The 20,995-nt window shown below is 37.1% G+C and overlaps 1 protein-coding gene across 1 annotated transcript in view; it reads right to left on the reverse strand.

Annotated features, from left to right (window-relative positions):
- Positions 1-1,936: 1,936 nt before the first annotated feature.
- The window catches only part of itga11a (integrin, alpha 11a), an 82,566-nt gene continuing 63,507 nt past the window's right edge, over positions 1,937-20,995 (reverse strand). The window contains exons 22-30 of the mRNA XM_036584217.1: positions 13,661-13,737; positions 10,650-10,733; positions 10,445-10,535; positions 10,221-10,334; positions 8,778-8,861; positions 8,126-8,236; positions 5,464-5,559; positions 4,396-4,509; positions 1,937-3,431 (exon numbers count right to left, since the gene is read on the reverse strand). Coding sequence (XP_036440110.1) covers positions 3,354-3,431; positions 4,396-4,509; positions 5,464-5,559; positions 8,126-8,236; positions 8,778-8,861; positions 10,221-10,334; positions 10,445-10,535; positions 10,650-10,733; positions 13,661-13,737 — 849 coding nt within the window. The 3' untranslated portion in view covers positions 1,937-3,353. The remainder of the gene's footprint in view (positions 3,432-4,395; positions 4,510-5,463; positions 5,560-8,125; positions 8,237-8,777; positions 8,862-10,220; positions 10,335-10,444; positions 10,536-10,649; positions 10,734-13,660; positions 13,738-20,995) is intronic.

Below are 20,995 nucleotides of genomic sequence, written 5' to 3' on the forward strand. Positions count from 1 at the left end.
ATGATTAGTTTCCAATATTTTGGAAATCTTAACCCCTTCCCAGACTCATAGGCATCTTCACCCTTCTTTTTGATAGCCTTAGAAAACTCTTTTAATCTAGGATAATACCACACACTCCAGTAGCAAACAGCAAACCAGACCAGACACATTTGAAGTAGTGATATATGTAGGGGTTCTTACTTTTTCCACATATATAACTATATATATACTATATATTTCAACTATATAAATGTTAACAAAAATGTCAGTTTTAGATGCCACTTGTTAAATTATATCACCTTTACCTATTTACTATCTACTTACTTTATTCACATGACTGAAGATGCACATGAAACATTTTTTACACATTATTTAACATTGTTTAGGTGAATGTAAGCTATTTATTGAGTTATACAAAATGTTTTTGACAAGTGTTTGTGTAGGGGAAATTTCCTATTGAGGGTCACCCTGAGGTCATCATAATTACAAAAGGCTGGTGACCATGTGTTGGTTGCTGTTATGATATTTAAGGACACATGTGATAACTGATTCATGATGTTTTCAGGAATCCTTTGAGTATTGATATTTTAATCCTTGTTTGAGATTGATCACTGTCTTGGCTCATGGCTGGCTGGATTTATTCAGTAAGGCAACCAATACATTCTATTAGTATGCATTTTCTCAGGATTTCACACAGTAATGCTGCATGATATTGTGCTTCACCAAATAAAGGACAGTCAGAAACAATACAGGGGTTTTAGCTCACTGATAAAATGGGCATTTATTTTATTCAGTTTTATACAAATACTCATTGTCCTATTTTTTTGACATACACCTTAATAGATTGAAAAAAGCATAGTACATTCAAATTCCTCTGCCTTTATTACATATTTCAGTTTCGACACTAAAAACAATGACCATCTTAAGTAACTTGAGTTCTCAACATTTGGCACTGTTCTTGATGTTTTAATCACACGTGCCATCCACAGCACAGATGGAGAAGCTGAGCCTGGTTGAAACTGTACAATAAGCATACCCTTTCTCAAAGGCTATTTGTTGAGGTGCTGAGCATATGCGAAGATGAACACCATGGTTTGTCCTAAAAGCGAAACTAGGGTTGATGTCACTAGAGCTACAAGGTAATGCCACAGTCCTTGTGGAAGCAATATTACACCATTTTCAACTTGGGTTATATAAAAAAAAAGATACTTGTATATTTACAAAATTCAAGTTTGTATTTCTACAATATCAAAAAAGTGCATCAAAAATAATTAGACAAAAAAAAAATCTGGAAATTGATCATTCTCTCAAAGCGAAGTGAATAATTCTTATGCATGGACAAAATACCCTGCTAGGGCAATGTGGATGTGTTATCATTTCTGAATACCACAGGAGGACATTCTGCTGAAGCACTGTGGAAAAACATCCAAAACACTATTCATTTTCATAAGAATAAATTATAAACACTGCAAATAAACGAGCTAGTTACACCAGTGCCTAATGTTACTTCTTACAGTACTGTGCAAAAGTCAGGGACCACCCTTTATTTATTTATTTCACTTCCAGTCAAAATGGCCATTAAGTACAAGTTATTAAGTTCCCAGGAGATATTTAGACATTAGACAAGAATAATCCACTTTAAAAATGCACAAAAATTATAAGTGAAAATGGGGCTCCTAAGAACCCTGCAAGACCAGACAGACCATCAAAACTGTCACCATCAGATAAACAGTATTTGAAGCTTTCCTCTTCGCGAGAGAGGAGATAATCAAGCTCCACTCTTGCTTCAGATCTGAAAAAAATCCACACTCCATCCTTTCACTTTAAGAAGAAAACTCAATGATAGAGGTCTGAAAGGATGTGTAGCTGTCAAGAAGCCCTTAAAAAAGGAAACAGATGATAAAAGAAGAAAAACTGCTCTAGAACAGCAAAGCTAGACATCTGAGATGTGGGATTACTTGGATCATGAGAAATAGAAAATGCAACCAACTTTTAGGACTGAACTTTGGAGGGCTAAGAAAAATATTAAAAGAATGGATGCTGTAATGAAGGTAAAGGGTGGACTTTACAGGTGAATAGGAGAAGATCAAGCTCCATGCTTGCTTCAGATCTGAAAAAACCCACAGATGTTTCTGTCCATCCCTCCATTGTCAGAAGACAACTCCACGCTATGGGTGGAGCTGTCAAGAAGCCCTTACTGAGAAAAGGAAATTTGAAAATCCAAAAATCAGTTGGTGTTCTCAGAACAGTGGATTGGCCGGCCCAGAGTCCAGACTGCAACATCATTGAATGTGTTTGTTACTACTTGGATAGTGAGAAGCAGAAAATGCAACCAACTTCTAAAACTGAACTTTGGAGGTGTGAAAAAATATCCTTGCATATTTCTTTGAAAACCTGAAAACAGGCCACTGAAAAAGAACGTATGCTGTAATAAAGGTAAAGGTGTACACACAAAATACTGAAACAAAGTATATTTAGTTGTTGAGGCTTCTTTGTTATTTTCTGTTAAATGTATGTTTTCTAAATCCTTTTTTCCCTGATAATTAACTTGTACTTAAAGGCTGTTTTGATGAGAAATGATATATATAAAAGATGGTCTCTGACTTTTGCGCAGTGCTGTATATCTGTCGATGTTGTTACAAAAAGCAAGCCAGCTCTTGTGCGAACTCTTTCTCTCCCGTTCCCCACTCTGTCTTTTTCCAAGATGTCCTACTTTTGGAGTAAAAGCACCAGGAAACATGGCTGTTGCGGACAGTCACAGCCCTTTGAGGTTTCTCTTGTATATTTGCAGAACGTGACATTTAATTTGGCAGAAGATCAGATGCGATGAGTCAGATACCATGTGAAAACTCATATTCCCAGAAGTCTTTCCTAAATGGATTTCCCAAAAATCTTTGTTTTGCACGATGTCCCATTGGTATTTTTCATTTTTCCTTTCTTAGTGTGAAGCACTAGGGCCACTGTAAGGGTGTGATCGAGGATGAGATGTGGGGACCTGTCCTTGATCCATGGGTTCGGCTCAGTAAGCAGTGCAGGCCAGGTGAAGGGCGATGCAGTGTTTTTTTTATGATTGAGCAACAGATCATCCAGTGCACAGAGCAAATCCTCCATTTTCTTTCTCACTGTGTCCGTCTCATGATTCTCTCTCTATATATATCTCTCTTCTCTTATTCACTTTTCTTTCAATCTTATTTTAGTCTCCAACATTTCTCTCTCCTCCTATTCCTAATCTCTCTCTCTCTCTCTCTCTCTCTCTCTCATTTTTCTCTGCCACTCACTCACTCCCCCCCATCTCTCTGTTTCTGAGACGTGTAGTGTTACTGTGGGATGCTCCCTGAGAGTTGGGCCTGGTTGAACCCCATAGGCAGCCTGCGTTATCGCTCCTCTGCCACCTTCCCATTGGCCTCGTTTTCTGCCTCCTCCCTGTGCTTCTGCCTTTGGAAAAAACCCAGCTGGGAGAAATGCAGAAATAGCCAGGAGTCAGCATTCAATCCAATGCGCAAGCTAAACTCCCATTAAACAACTTTTGCACAACACTTTTTTTTTAAATAAAAGAGTATTATGTGATATTTAAACACAATTAAAGCTTCCAAACTTACTGTTCAAAAAAATAAAACACAAGAGAAATATAGGATAGGCCCTTTAATACTGAATTTCAATATCATCATACTGTACATGCTGTCTTTCATACCAATGCAAACCAAAACCGTTTAACCCCTTAAACCCTGCTCATAACTACAAAACTTACATATTATGTTCATAGTTACTAAAAGGGGAATTCCTCCCATTCAAAATTTCAAGATGCAAAAAAGTAATGCAAAGTGGTTTGATGTGCAATAGGATTTTCTAGAAAAACTTAGCAAGTCAGAATTGTTCACAGTGGTGGTGATATGAACCAGACATCTGAATGTTTAATGACTAAAAGCTTTCCTCACAGAAAGGAATGGCATGAAATGGTTACGAATATGCTTTCTGATGCCTTGTTCTATTTGTTGTACAATAGTTTTGACACAAGGTTTTAAAATTTATTTTTAAAATGCATTAATGGTGGTAATACCACTTTTTTACCATTTCAGCATTACATACAAAGACACATATAGGTTCACTGGTCATTTTGGAGAGTAAAATGGCTATATATGTGTTGTAGACATCGCCTGTGGTTCCTACCACCACCACTGCAAAGAAATGCTGATACGTTTCTCTACAATGCAATGCAATGCAAGTTGCATAATGTAGAAATTTTGAAACATGGGAGGAATTCCCCTTGGGAAATTCATAGTAGTTAGAAAAAATTAAATTATTAAATAAAAAAATCACAAGTATGATGACAAATATTTTTCATAAATGCAGCATCCATAGTGACAATCATACAGTAAGTGCTCCTGTGAGGCACAAGAGTCAGATGCAGGTTATTACCTTCCACAGAGCTAAAATGAGGAGAGAGAGTAGCAACAGCCCACCAAGTGTACTCCCAATAATAATCCAGATGGAAATACGGTAATCTTCTTCCTTCCTAATTTCTAGAATTATCTGAAAAACACACAAAAAGAACAGACATATGACAATGAAGCTATGCATACCTTTAACTGAATGAAACGACAAATTTGGACCAAGATCATTATCTTGGTATAGGTTTCTTGATGATCATGTGGCAATAAATAAAGACAAAATACATGTAAATATAGGTATTTTTATAAGCTTCAATAAGGCTACTTTTATAGTGAGAAGAAAAGCCTTTTTTGCTGATGTCAGTAAGTTTTGTTTTCTGCTGGAGTGTCCATAGATGGCAGCAGAGATCAGTGGTAGAGTGAAGGGCTGCATGGTGGTCGGCTGGTCCTTTCGGTCCTTTGGTTCCAGACTGCTGGAGTGCACTGAAAAGCTTCCACTGTGTCAGCTGTGAAATGGACTGCAGCTTTGCAGAACTCCCACTCATTTGCAAACAGAAGGTCTCCGTCTGGTAAGCATTACTACGTGGGTTGTGCAAGTTTACGTGAGTGGATATGTTAGGATAAACGATCTGGGCACAGTTTCAGTGGAGTGTGACTCAGGTCACTGCATTCATGTGCATGGTATTAATAGTTTCAAGCTCTACACAGTACATAATTAGAGTTTAGTCACACAGATGTATTAATTTTGGATTAGTAATGAGAATATTTTTGGTTTTCGAGCGTAGAACATGACTACAGTCACAGAGGTTTTGCTGACTATATCAGCAATGTCAACAGATTTTTATACAGCCAACCACCAGTGTTCAATGCTCATGCAAATTGCTGATCTGGCTATCTAGTCTTATAAAAGTAACTGTTGCAAAATGACTGTATCCTGAAACTGAATCTTCAAGTTAATTTCCAGTTCCAACATATTCCCCCTGTCCAGATCCAGATCTGTCCTACATCAGCCTGTTTATGCAGTGTCACAGCCTGGGCTTTTGTGAGATAATGTGCGGCTTCCTGTCCACATGAACATGTCAAGAGCGTGACTCACATGTCTGATGGGTTTCTCTTCATGAAGGAACATAGGGCTGTCTGGTCCCAGCTCCATCGAGGCTGTAGTCACTAACTCCAGCGTTTTAAACTTCAGCTGGGCATGAGAAGAAAAACACAGAGTCAGTTGTCTGCCACGCACTCACCAGCTCCCAGAGTAATAGAGTGAAAGAGAGATGATGATGACTGACAGGAAGTAAAGGCATGAGTAATAAAAAATGGTGGAAACAGCAGCACAAGATGAATATCAAAGAGTGCATGTCTATATGCATATGCATGTTTACAACCTTGTTTCCAAAAAAGTTGGGACGCTGTGCAAAATGTAAATAAAAACAGAATGCAATGATATGCAAATCATTTAATCATTGAAAATAGTACAAAGACAACATGCCAAATGTTAAAACTTCTTTTTTTGAAAAATAAATGCCAAATTTAAATTTGATGTCCGCAACACGTTTCAAAAAAGGTTGGGATGAAACAACAAAAGACTCATAAAGTTGTGTAATGCTGAACGAAAAACAGTGATTAATTAGCAACAGGTTAATAACATGATTGGGTATAAAAAGAGCATTCTAGAGAGGCTGAGTCTTTCGGGAGTTAAGATGAGGAAGGGTTCACCACTCTGTGAAAGACTGAACAGGCAAATAGTCCAACAATCCAAGAATAACGTTTCTCAACACAAAATAGCAAAGAACTTAGGGATTTCATCATCTACAGTACATAATATCATTAAAAGATTCCGAGAATCCAGAGGAATCTTTGTATGCAGTTTAAAAGCTAGCATCCATGATGGAATAGGGATGCATTAATGCACAAGGCATGACTTACACATCTGTAAAGGCACCATTAATGCTGAATGATGTATACAGGTTTTGGCAGCATATGCTGCCATCCAGACACCGTCTTTTTCAGGGAAGGCCTTGCCTATTTCAGCAAGACAATGCCAAACCACTTTCTGCACGTATTACAACAGCATGGCTCTATAGTGAAACAGTCCAGGTGCTAAACTGGCCTGCCTGCAGTCCAGACCTGTCACCATTGAAAACATTTGGAACATTATGAAACAAGAAATACAACAAAGGAGACCCTGAACTGTTGAGCTGCTGGAATCCTATATCAAGCAAGGATGGGAAAACTTTTCACTTTCAAAACTACTGCAATTGGTCTCATCAGTTCTCAAACGCAGAGTGTTGTTAAAAGAAGAATGGATGCAACACAGTGGTTAACATGCCCCGTCCCAACTTTTTTGGAACATGTCGCTGGCATCTAATTCAAAATGGGCAAATACTTTTCAGAAAAGAATACAATTTCTCAGTTTCAATGTTTAATATGTTGTCTTTGTACTATTTTCAATTAACTATAGGGTTTACATGATTTGCATATCATTGCATTCTGTTTTTATTTACATTTTGCACAGCATCCCAACTTTTTCGGAAATGGAGTCATACATGTGCAGTGCAAAAGTCATTTTTTTAATTTATTTAAACTTCAGTCAAAATACCCATTAAGTACAAGTTATTATTTTTTTCCAAGATAATCCACCAAGCATAATGAAGTGGAAAATCAAAGGAAAATAAATAGTTTCCAAAACTAGAGTTTATGAAACCATGAAAACAAGGGTGTCCAATCTTATTTGCAAAGGGTCAGTGTGGTTGTCATACCACACAAGCATTAGTATACCAGGTTCCACTCATTTAATTACTTAGCCTCAGTCTTTAATAACTGTGTATGCTGCTGCTTTGTTTATGCTGAACAAAAAAATACAGCTACACTGGCCCTTTACAGAAAAGATTGGACATCCCTGGATTAAAAGATGCAGAGAAGATGGGACTCCAAGTAGTTTTGCAAGACATTACTTGGACCACAAGAACTTGAAAGTTTAACCAACTTCTAAGACTGAACTTTGGAGATGTTCTCTTGGGGAAAAAATGGAAAAATATCCCTGCAGATTTCTCTGAAAAACTGAAAGCAAGTCTCCTGAAAAAATGGAAGAGTGGACATACTAAACACTGAAATATTTAACATTATATTTAGTTTTTGAGGCTTTTGTGTAATTGTCTGTTAAATATCTGTTTTTTAGCCTTTTTTCTGACACTAAAAAGTGAATAACGTATTTACTGGCTGTTTTTGATTGGATATGTAATAAATGAAAGGGTGGTCTCTGACTTTTGCACAGTATGAGAGAAAGCCAGAAGGAGATAGAGACAGAAATGGGGGGTGGAGGGTTGGAGAGAGAGAATGCACAGATATACAGCATAGAGACATAATGTATACAAATGTAAACTTATTGTAACTTTCCAGTGTTGCCAATACACAGTTGTTCTACTTGGGCGGTGTTTGCTCTGTATGTGCTGTCTATTTTGACAGGTCCTAATGGCTTCAGGAAATCCTGACCTTAGATGAACACCACTCACCATACAGAGCAACAGATGGAAGCCCCAGACTAGCACTCAGTGGCAGACCAAACAACACAGTCATCAGTCATAAGGGAGTATGTATAGTCATGCGTATGAACTAAGTTGACTTTGTATCAGCTTTGTACAAGCTTTTGCTAGTGAGGCTGTTTTAACCTAAAGCAACTAGCTAGTTGTTTTTTATATAACAAGTTGCGTCTGTAAGAAGATACAGTGTCTGTAGACTGTAGAAACAGTTCGTTTACTCACTGCATGTAGGGAGTCAACGCGCAGAGACCCGCTGATCGTCACACTGACGTCTCTGTAAGAGGTCAAGTTGATGCTGCACTGCACTGGCACTGTCAGGGTATTGGTGAAATTCTGTGTGCACAAACACAGAGAAATGTTGCTAAGATCCTGTATTCACAAACACTTGCAAGATCAGATACAGCTGCTTGTGGTGAGATTCTGGAACAAAAAAAACTTTCTGTGACATTGAGAGTTTCATTGCGAAACCCCCTTTCAATGATATGAAGATATTGCACAATTTAATGACTTTAATAAAGCTGGTTGAAGATAAGAACCAGGGCTACTAAGAATAAACCTTATTTACAGTTTCATTCAAAGCACTCCAGAACCACATTTTAAAGGATAAACCACTTCTGTAGAGTTTCTGCTTTGGATTACATAAAGCCAGACATTTTGCATGATAGATGACTGCAGTTTAGCAAGCCTAGTAGGAACTCTTTGCCACATATGGGGAGTAAATGCTTTTCACAAGCAGTGACATCACAAGAGAGACCTTTAAAATTACACAAAGCTTCAAAGACACCAGCATAAAAGAGACCAAATGTGGGCTTTAGAAGCATTGTCTGCTTGTAGATATAGAGATACAGCCAAAGGTAAAAGTAAGAGGCATTACCAGACGTGAGATGCGGGTCAGGTCCTCAGGAGATGCACGACTGTGTGCTACATGTTGAGGAGGAATGCACTGAATCCCATTTTCCTGATGGAAGAATACAGTTCACTGTTAATCCAGGAGAGGAGTCTATCTTAAAGCTACATTCAGCTTTTAGTCTGAAATAAATAACAAATTGAGTAAGAATTTTCATAAGTAAGATGGTGGCAAGACAGCGGCCACATTATTAGAAACCTCTAACTGGTCTGGCTTTATAGTTGCCATGCACAATTTGTTTTACAGCCATCCCCTAGCCCTTTGTCAATGGTCAGTTTCTGACCACAGAGTCTGGATATGTTTAAGTGGTACTGAGTGGATGACAACTTGTGTATGATGGAATGTACTGAGAAGTAAAATGGTGGCAGCATACGATGCACATCAAAGTCTGCAAAGAGGCAGACTAAGAGAACAGATGTACAGTATTGAGACATAATGTAAACAAATGTAAACTCATTGTAACTGACCAGTTGCCAGTACACAGTAATTCTGCATGTGTGGTGTTTTCTATGTGCTGTGTGTTCTAATATTTTCTAATGGCTTTAACAACTGAAACATAGCAGTTAGTGTGTATTAACCCATTAACATAACTTAGTAGCCTGGAAAGAACCTGAAGAAAGTGCTTCTCCTCAAAGGAAAATAGACAAAACTATTTACTGAACGTTTACCAGTTATTGTGGAAACCCAATTTTGCCAAGTAGAAGAGAAATAAATAAAAGTTTTGTTCTCCTTCTCTGTTTCTGGCAGCAGTACATCAAAGTTTTTGACTTATCATCTCAAAATAAATCATAGTTGACATAGTATCTTAAAATAAATACTTATTTTCTAAAAATGTTGGAATAGTGTCTCAATGTAATGACTTACTTTGTAGAAATAATTACTTATTTCCTCAAAATTCTGACTTAGTATCTCAAAATTATAACATTACATTTCAAGAAATTAGGTCATTATTTTGGGATAATCAGGGGAAATAAAGGGATAATTATTTATTTTCTCAAAATTTTGACTTGAAACAATGACTGATTTTCTTCACATTTTAACTTATCTTGAAATAATAACTAAATTTCAAGGAAATAAGTAATTATTTTGTAATGATAAGTCATCATTTTGAGATAAATACATTTTTTGAGAAAGTAAGTCCTAATTTCAAGAAAAGAGATAATAATTGTAATACATTATTTTGAGATACTAAGTCAAAATCTCAAGACAGAGTTTTTGGCATAGTAAGTCATTATTTTGAGATGCTAAGTCAACATTTTGACATACTGCTACCAGAAACAGAGAAAGATGGGAAAAAACATGAACATTTTTCTCCTCTAACTAGCAGGAATGGGGTATCATAGATATCATATTGTGCTGGGATGGTGTTGCAGTTGCCCAAAAATTCTTCAGCTTGGCATTTCTTCTCACCTGGTCTGCATGAAAGTCTTGGATCTGCAGGAGCTGATTGCCATTTTTTGTCACTTCAGGGATTAAGATGTTCAGCTGCAGGTTTCTCACAGGAAAGTAGCCCAGGTTTTGGATCTGAACAGCACAAGACAATGACTTTATATTCAGTTGAGGTTACTTAGTCTCATTTGCTCCCAGCTCTCTTAATCTACAGTAAAATAAGGGAACAGTTCAGCTGGGCTCACTTGAAAGGTAAAGTTGAAGGGTGGGTGGATGTTCCCAGGCTTCTCCAGAGAGAGTTCAGCTTTGAGCTCCCAGCGCGACGGACTGGAGTCTCTGAGAAAAACAGCGATGTGGAAGAGCAGGCTTTTCATTTCTTGTACAAGCTGTTTGTTATTGAAGTGCGATTCCCACACACACGCAAACTGACGCACACATTCAGTGACTGACCTCGTGAACAGCAGGTCAGCCTCGTATCTCAGTGTGTAGAAAATATCGTTAATGTTGTCGTGTAAAGCCACCTCCTCCCCGTCACTGCAGAGAAACATAAGGAAGAGACATCAGATACATTACAGCTACTCTACTCTCTACTCGGCAGAATTATGGGTTTATTTAGCTTCTCCAAAGCAGGAATGCTGTTTTGGGATCACTTTGGATATTTTAACTTACAGTTATGGCTTTTAGCACAGAACTAGGGGGGAAGTCTGACTCCAGACCAAAATATTTTAGAAATGCCAGCTCTGGGAACAGTCAAGTGACACTTGGTTACATGTGTAAACACTTTAGTTTCATTCCAATTTGTCACAAACATTTCTCTGTCTGTCTGACTCTCTCTATCTCTTTCTCTCTCTCTCTCTCTCATGCACAGTTTCATAGGGTTCTTCCACATCATTAAAGGGGAATTCCACCAATTTTTAAAATTTCTGTTATTAAATCATTGAAACGTAAACAAAGTCATTCAGAGTGGTTTATGTAAAATGATACATTTTAGAGATTTATATAGTTTTATATGTAATGTTAATAGAGCCCTGTGATGGACTAGAGACCTCTCCAGGGTGTTTTCTGCCTTCAGCCCAATGACTCAAGTAACTTATTTGCAATCATTTTATGTGAGGTAGGTTTTGGAGGCATTAAACGCTTCAGACATCTGGTTCCTATCACCCGTGCTGAGTCGGTGCATTTCACATCAAACCACTCTGAATGACTTTGTTAACTCTTAAGAATTTAATTATGCAGAAATCTGGTAACATGTAGACAGAATTTCCCTTTATTATAAGATCAAATTTTGCAACACACTTCTTCAAGATTGTGCTTCTTATCTAAATATGTTTTATTTTAGTATATATTAAATGCCACAGCTGCATTATGACATGGACTATTATTAACAAGGTCACATCTGAGGTAAACTGAGTGTAAAGACTTTAGTGCAAGTCCTGAGCTAGAGGTTATTCAGTGATGTCAGATTTAATAGGATGGAAGGGAGTTTTAGTTCACCAGATAGTAAGAGGACCCCCTGAAACCACAGTGGTTGGCTTTCTAAAGCTCTGTACAAAGGCCAGTGACATAATTCTAAATGTGGCTGTGCCAAACCACTCATTTCCTTAAGTCTCTATAATTTGTACAATGGACTTGAGGATCATTGTCCCTTCTAAGTACCCTTCGATAACAAATATTTGAGTCTTTTAAGGTAATCTTGTAGAGGCATGGGAGGTGAGAGGATAATAAGCTATGGAACAAAATAGAACTGGATACAATGGATTTTTTGTGCTCTATTCTACGAATCTTTAGTCTGTAACGGTGTGATGTTGATATTCTGTAGATTGCCTGGCATAAGAGGTGTGAGCGAGCTGTGTTACCAAGGCAACTGGCCATATTTAGAGAATGAACTTGCATTAGGGAAGAAATATGAGGAGGACGAAATGTACTATTTGATCCATTATATCACATATCAGTAAAACTGGTAATTCAATGGCCTGGTTGTACAATTAATGTTTAGTCATCATGAGGTCTTTTCTCACCGAATATTTGGAATTAACGCACTGAAACCTTCGCATCAAGCTTGATGTACTTTTTTATTTAACAATGAAAATGTGAAAAGAAGATGACAAAGTTATTTTTTTTTCACCAGTGTGAATCAAAGTCTCAGACACTGGATGACATCACAGTAAGAAGAGTTCTCCTGACTCACAGTGGAGTTGAAGCTCTTCTTCAGCTTGGAGCTCTGACAATCAAAATGAGCTTACAAACTACAAGAACAATAAGCTATGATGTGAAAGACTTTTTTTTTTTTTTAAATTTGGTCTGTAAAACTGGGGCTAGTGTAAAAAGGGATTGCAGCTTTGTCACCCCCTCTGGCACAAAACTACCCTAGATATATGGAATATGTAACTGCAAAATACTTCTTTTTAATAATGAAAAACTACTTAATTTCAATAATTTTGTTAATTTTTGTCCAAGCCCTAAATATATTAGCATACATACATACTCAGTATGAGTCTGTACATAAAAATATTGAGCATGTAGCTATGGTGCTATAAAGGTTGCAAGAGTTGTAGCACAAATATTTTTATTGTTGGCACTGAGATTTAAACTACATTAAATGCTTCTAAGAAGTATAAGTCTCAAAAAGTGGAACAAATGCTCATTTTAACTGTGAAAAAAAAAACAGAAACACTAGGTAAAAGGTTTGTATTTTAATGTTCTTTTTGCTACATTTATTTTCTTATAAATAATTCTAATTTTATATTAGCACTCAAGTAGCATTTTTTCTGCATATTTGTGTATGAGAAAATCCACACCAGCAGTAATGCACATGTGGATGGAGTTCTTTGTTATTTAATAAGTAGTTTTTTAATCTAATCAGCTTTTTACTATTGAAACAGGGCAAAGAGAGTATATGGGCCAAAGATAGTAAGGGCAATAGTAACATCAGAGGGCACATCAGTTCCCTAATCCAGAGAGGTCTTTTGGGATGACTTATTTTTTTTAGCAGGCAAACGATAAAATCACAAAAAAAATTTGTACATTGTGAGGCCCTGTGGTTACAAATATATGGATTTGTTCTTTAGTGTTAGCATTACCTGATGAACTACAAATACCATAAACACTAGAACTTATCCTACATCACAGCTCACGCTACTACATTTAAGCAGATGACTTAGACAGTGGGGAAATGATTGATATTGCACACTACACAGTTAGAACAGCTCACAAGTAACTGGCTGTAAATAATTGAACTTCTGTAAGCTTTTTAACTCAATAACTGAATTCACACAGGAAAAATATCTCCTAGCATGTGCAACACTATTGTCACACTCTACCTGCCTCAATAACACCCCAAATCTTTTTCTGCAGAGTAATCGTGATATAACATCAGTACCAATATGTACTTGGTGCAGAATTCCTAAAATACTGAAAGGCATTGATAAGCTTATAAACTTGACTAATGTGAGGTTCATTACCTGCTGGCCCCCAGAATGACCCGAACATGGTCCAGCAACACAGAGTTTCTGAACTCAAACTCCAAACGGAAGGTGACCTGTTGAGGGGGGGGGAGGAAAAAGATGAAGGAAAAGTCAGTAAAAAGACTGGCTTGTCTGTAAAACTGCCACGTTATAGCCTACATCTGACAATGAATATGTTTGTATCAGAAAAACTGCACAAGCACACTGGGTGCTGGCAGTGTTTACATGTAAGTGTCTTCTGTGTGTAACTCTACAGGAGGGCAGAACTTTCCCCTCTGTATATGAAAGCTGCCAATAGCAACAGTGCAAGCTTTAGTGGAGGGCTTAGCAGTAAAGCCTGCAATAACCTGCTGTAAGCCTGTGGCCTCAAAGCAAAGCAGCCACAGGCACCACTGAACAGCCTCAGAGCTGTCTTACTGATGATCAACACACGTGCACACATATAAAATGAATTTGCTGACATGCACAAAGATCTACCCATCAGCACATAGGCACACACAGAGCTGTATTTGTGCAAAGTCGTTGCACATGAGCCCACTAAAAACAAAAATAGAATCCACAATCAAGGCATGCAAATTCCAACTCTATCTTGGCTTTGAATACCAAAGCAATCTGAGTACCATGCTATCCGTCACCCCGCCCTGCATGAGAACCAGCTTGCATGTGGGAAGAGGCCTGCAGTTCAACAGGCCACTGTTTACTGCCTTCTACCCCAGCCTGAAGGCTGGCTTATAGGCACAGAAAACCACTCTAATGAGGTCTTAACTTCCATATCCTGTATACACATCACTCAGCACAGACAGGCCACAGACTCAGCTGATAATAGCAGTACTCATTATGCCTACAGGCCCCCTCTATCTGCCTGCAATGTATGTGTTGCATTATCGCTATGGTACGGGTCAACGTCCAGCTATCCAGGAGGCATGGAGATTCTGTGTGACTGTTTAGTCATTGTCTGGCAAAGAAAAAATATTTGCATTTGGCAACCATGCCGTCTTTCTGACTAGAAGGAGTATGGATACTCCTTCTTTTTTATCTTTAGTTCCTTCCTTTTCTATTTACAGTAACAAACTGGACTGTGCAGCAGTCGAATCATATTCTTTGGAACATTTAACAACACTGGGATGAGTGTCGTTTGTGAACCATGCAACACTGCTAAGTCACTAATGGTCTTGTGGCTGAATGGAATCAAATCCCAGCGGCAATGTTCCAACATCTAGCGTAAAGCCTATCCAGAAGAATAGAGGCTGTTACTGCAGCAAAGGGGGAAATGCTCTCTTTTAATCCCTTGGTGGTGGAAAAAATGTTGGATAAGCAGGAATCTGGATACTTTTAGGCATGTAGACTTTGTTCACATGGCAGGACAAATCATATTTATTTCTTAAAGATGGTTCCACTGATTTTTCAACAATTCTGCATAATTCACTGGTTGAGATGTAAACAAAGTCATGTGTAATGGTTCACTGAAAAACACTTTATAATAAGGGTACATGAACTGGCAGTAATTAAGACATTTACTAATGAATAACTAATCAGAAAGTAATGAGTCATTAATCAGGAACAAATGAATAAGTCATATATTAACAACCACAAGACTAAATTACTAACGCATGTACTAATGAATGAAGATGAAGGTAATAAAGGCTTTATTCAGTGCCTGAACTAATTAGGAATTCATGTATTAATTAAGCATACAAAAAGAATGTTAGTACACATTGGCGAACTGCCAGAAGCTCTGTTAGTTTCATTCTATTCATGCAATTTATGATTACCTATGTCATACTGTTACAATAGAAACATAAACTGTTGTATGTTCAATAAAATGTAAACTAGTTTATTTACTGAAAATAGGCATTTGATTTAATTAAAACTGTGAATTACCTTAATATATGCCACAGTTATTCTGAGAAATACCACCTTCAGAAAATGAAAATGTTTCCCATTATACATCTATTATTCTTTTTAAAAATTTGCAATATCTAAATGTTTTATTAATGGAAACACAGCATTTTGCAATGTAACACTTCAACTGTTTCCGCAGCTGGAAATTACTGCTATTTTTCTTCGCCAGTAAATGGCTGTAATTGCGTTAAATGCTATATGTCAAGCGGCGATAGAGTCTTGAATGAATATCTCTAGTACAACGTTTAAGAGCAGCGAATTAAAATAATTGAAATAATAAAAGAAATTTCAATATTTCTCTTTTCGCCTTTTTGCAATATTTCGCATTTTTCTTACTGTAGTAGTAGTAATATGTGGCGTCAGGCACGTCTATTCTGTCTGGTTAAAATCACATGTTAATTTTATGCTGCTTGGTTCATTTGTTATTCCTCCTTTGACAGGGACTCTTATTGTGAAGGGCTATGTGTGCGGTGGCAGTGCTTCACAGGGCCCAGTAGTAAACAGACTGAGCCGAGACAGCGAGAGGGCGCGCTAACTGTGCTTAGCCGAGCGCGAACTTAGCGCCATGTTCTCCACTTTCTTTTGTACTCCGTTCTGAGTTTTTCAGTAAAGCTGAGTCACAGACTCGACCTTCAGCTTGTGTGAGTTATTTGGAAACAGAGCTGCAGTATGAATATCTTTGTGACTTTAATCAGCCAGCAGTTCTGTCCGTTTTACAGATGTTTGTGGAACTACAGAACCAGTATGTATTGGTTTCTCTTCATTTTCCGTGTTACAGTGACAGATTCACTTACTCTGGTTCTGTGTATTGTGTAGACGTCATAAAATGATAATAAAATATGCTTTTTCATTCCTGTGAATTTCGTCAATGTCATGTTTTCATATGAGCCATATTGTAGCTACTTATCCTTCATCACTGTTCTTGAGAGGGAAAAAGAATGACTGTCATTTTGGTAAGTAAAATGATTAACCCCTGCTATTTTATTAGCTCATGACCTCATCACGAAGAATTAGTATGTAATCAGTAATGAAGTGTGATTCGCTCATCACTTTTAGGGGCACAAACATGAATTCATCATGAAGAATCAGTATTTAATGAGTAATAAAGTGTGACTGGTTCATCACTTTACTTTAGGGGGCACAAACATTATGAATTCATCTTGAGTCATCAGTAATGACTGCTTTCTTTATAGTGAATTGAGAATTGACACTGCATAGTTTTGTATTTTTCTCACTCTGACACACCTCAACCAGCACAACAGAAGCTTGTAAATCAGCAGTTGAGTTCAATCAGGTGTACTAGATCTGGGAAAGCACAAAAATGTGCATACAATTACGGATTCTTATGACCCCAGGAGAAGGACACTCCAATAATTAACTCATTTCTGAGTTCAGTGGTAACTGTAGGCTAAACTATTCCCTCATGAGGCACTGTGTATCAATACAGGAGTTAAAACGTCATATTATTAACATGCAAGATTAATTAAAACTATGGCAACTGTCACAAATGAGGACTAGTTGCAGAACAATGTCAGTGTAAGCTTTTAATTTTACTAAACAGTCACTAGGTAGGTAGAAACAGACAAGGTAACATAAGAAATCAAAAACAATAAACTCAAGACCTGACAGAAACAGGCAAATACAAGGGCTGCTTACGCAGCATGATGGAGAAGAAGGACAAGATGATGAGAGGATGGAGCTATAAAAAAAAAAAACAGTTGACTTTGATAGGCATAATATTCCAGAGCACTGTGTCTCAGGGGGATCTTGTGACAACATTAATTAACACATGAATTCCTATTAAATTCAGGCACTGAATAAAGCCTTTATTACCTTCATCTTCATTCATTAGTACATGCGTTAGTAATTTAGTCTTGTGGTTGTTAATATATGACTTATTCGTTTGTTCCTGATTAATGACTCATTACTTTCTGATTAGTTATTCATTAGTAAATGCCTTAATTACTGCCAGTTCATGTACCCTTATTATAAAGTGTTACCAAAAAATGTATTGAGTCTTCAATTGAGTGCTATTTTGCGTAACAGTGTCATGCATATACCTCTTCATGAATGTCTTTTAAAGCAATACTTTTTATTCCAAAACATTGTCTCAAAACTATCATGAAACAATGTCACAGGCATCAGGCAGCGTATTTATGACCATTTCCTGAAAACTTTCTGTGAGGGAGCTTTTAGAGGCATTTAATGCTTCAGATCACCATCACTGTAAGCAATTCTGACTCTTTATGTTTGTCTACAATGGAGCATTTCACATGAAACCACTCTGAATTACTTTGTTTATGCCTTAGTATTTTAAAATTGGTAACATTCTACTTTTCTTCAAATCTGATTTCAAAGTGTTCAGAAGTGAGTCCAATTTGACTGGCCAGGCTGTAGTGCATTTGTTCATATACATTTACACACTTGTTGCCATAGTAATGACTCACTTGTGAGGGTTACTTAACAACTATAACCAGCTTGCAGAACAATCACACTATATTTCACAACAGCTTTGCATTTTTTAGCAACGAGAACATGAATAGAACATTACAGTAGGAACACCTGATCAGCAGGCAGTGTCAGCTAACAGGCTCAAAGGATCTATGAGTAATATTCAAAAACAGGCTTTAAGTAGGCTTTGAAACAGCCACTGTAGGACAGCAACATACAAAAAATGTCAGGCAAATATCTCCACTTTTATCATTTTTCCCTTTTTTTGCATAATTTAAAAACACCAGTTGGCCTTTGCATTGTGTTATTATTTCATGATGAAAGGGACCAATAGAAATGGTCAAAATTACATGGACAAAATCTTGCCACGTTGACCTCTATTCCAAAAGTGACGACACCTATGTTATCAATGTTACCTAAATGCCCGTTCAAATTTCTTATCTAAAGATCCTCATATTTCAGCTATAATATGTAAATGTGCACCACCGACTTCCGTATAGCACATTCTGACTTTTTGAAGATTTGACACACTAGAAATGACAAAACGTAACACATGTAATTCAGTATGATGATGAAAACACATACAAATGTTGCTTGAATTGGTTTGAAAAAAGTCAGATTCATTCTGAATTTTTGCTATTCAGACTATATAAAATCTGTCCTGCTTAAATTAGACATGCCAAAAAAAGATTTGAGGTGCCTGTCTGACAACCAGGGGCCACATGGTCATTGGAGCAAGAGCTTAATGCTGGGCTGTTGTCTGTCATACTCAAGGCAACACAGTGCTTTTTGAGTAAGACATACACATTTGGCCCAGCATTCTTTGATCAAGTTGTGTTTCACTCAGGCTTATGGATCAAGTCAAAAGAGAAAGAGCAAAAGATCTTCCCCTGACAGACCTTCCTAGTTCTGCTAAAGTGTGATGTGAGGAAGAAAGTGAAGTGTGGTGGTGTCCTTTGATGTCATGGTGTAAAGTGAGTGTGTGCAGGCCTTTCTTATGCAGTCATCAGAAGCAGATTGGCGCTCATCAGTTTCACGTCCATAGGACTAGCATTAGCACACACAGCAATAAAACATCTCCATTAGCAGCGTGCACACGTCGCATTTACTGCCTACAGATTTACAACTAAGCAGTTGCTTGCTGGGCTGAACCCTCTATGGCTTCATATAAAAGACCCTGGGCCAAGATAAGATAAAAATGTGCCAAGGTTCCTCACTTAGTGCTCACTTTTCACTCAGAAAAGTTCTGAAAATATAGATTTTACTGAACTGATTGAACTGTAATCACATGGGATGCTACTTTGCTGATGCTGCTGAAAGTGAAGGTTGTCCATTTTCCCATCAGGATTATTAGCAGGGTTGGAAGAGTTACTTTAAAAATGTCTACAGTACAGATTACAGATTACCTGTTAAAAAATCTGTAACCTAATCCAAAGGATTAATATATTAAAGTTATTAAATCTACTTGCTTTATGTTCCTTTTGGATTACTTTTCAATTGATAAATATACTTTTCATGTCATATGTTTAAATAATGTCTTTAGAACGCTGTTTTGTTTTGCAAGCTAACCTACCCTTTAAACTGCACTCAAAGGAATTATGTGGATATCCTAGCTGAGCCATTTAGACGTGTCAGTCGATATTGTCCAATGTCAGCCTATTGGATATTTTGTGTTTTTTATATCACTTTTTATATCAATTTGGTTCACATTCTGTGTTGTAAGGAAAGCTTTTCATCCCAACTCGATTTTTAATGTCAACAAGAATACAGACCTACATCACTAACTGATGAAAAAATAAGTTTGAAAAAAAAAATTGAAATTGAAAAAGAAATTTACCACGTGAAAAAGAAATGTGGATCTATGAGTTACTGTGGATCTATGAATTTAAAGTTAATATCATTGCCATAGCAAGTATGGTAGCACTTTATAACCCTACGTAACATAGACATAACTATTCCATGAACATGTCATGGCAAATGTCATAGGCAGATGTCACTAGTTGCCATGACAGATTTTTAGTACAATTAATAAATGTTATGTAACCATTACCAGTAATTGAGCCCCTCCAACGAGAAAGTATATAATAACCATTCTGCCCTTTTTTCTGGATTATCAGTTATTTTATTTTCTATTTTATTTTTACCTTTTATATTAAAAAGCCAAATTATGCTTTATTCATGTTTTGGTGGCCCCTTTATTTTAAATACAGGTCATCAAAAATAGCATTCCCTGCTTATATGATTTTTCAAACAAAAAAATTCACACAAAAATTTATTTGCACTGAATTTTCATGAAAAATGCCAAAATGTTTAACATCATGGCAGCTTATATCACATTATAATTTCTGCTGTGCTACTCTGGTTGGTTGTCATGACATCCAACAATCTGACATCTGTCATTACAACTAACATTAATGGTAACATGACAGTACTATATTACTGAACTGACAACAAAATATGACATCTGCCATGACATATTTGTGGCACAGTCATGTGTATGAGTGAATTTACATGCACGCCAATATTGTATTTTGGCAGTTACCAGACTATTCAAGTGGTCATGTAAGAATATGAATAGTTTTCATCTTTTTCATCTGTATTCATGTTTGCTGATAAAGTGATTCCACACTGCATGAAGTTCAAATTTTCATCATGCCTTTCTTCTGTTGTGAATTTGCTGGCGGGTTGCAAGGTAGAAATCATCTAGACCCAGAGTTTTCCCATTATCTGATAACCCAAGTGAATATAAAATCTGATTTTCTGCAGTTTTTGGATTTTTAGGTACATGTTAACACGTTATGTAGCAGGACTCAAGGAAAGTTTTACAACAGGTTGGCCGTAATTTTTTTTTTTCTTTCCATGAGAGTTCGGCAGAGCGACAGCCTAAAGGAGACAACTTCCCTGAAGAGTGATAAGCTCTCACAAAAGATAAAAAATATCATGGCAATATCTGCATTTAGCAGCAATCACGGAATACAA

This window comes from Colossoma macropomum, unplaced genomic scaffold, assembly GCF_904425465.1.
Source record: "Colossoma macropomum unplaced genomic scaffold, Colossoma_macropomum, whole genome shotgun sequence".
Taxonomy (NCBI): domain Eukaryota; kingdom Metazoa; phylum Chordata; class Actinopteri; order Characiformes; family Serrasalmidae; genus Colossoma; species Colossoma macropomum.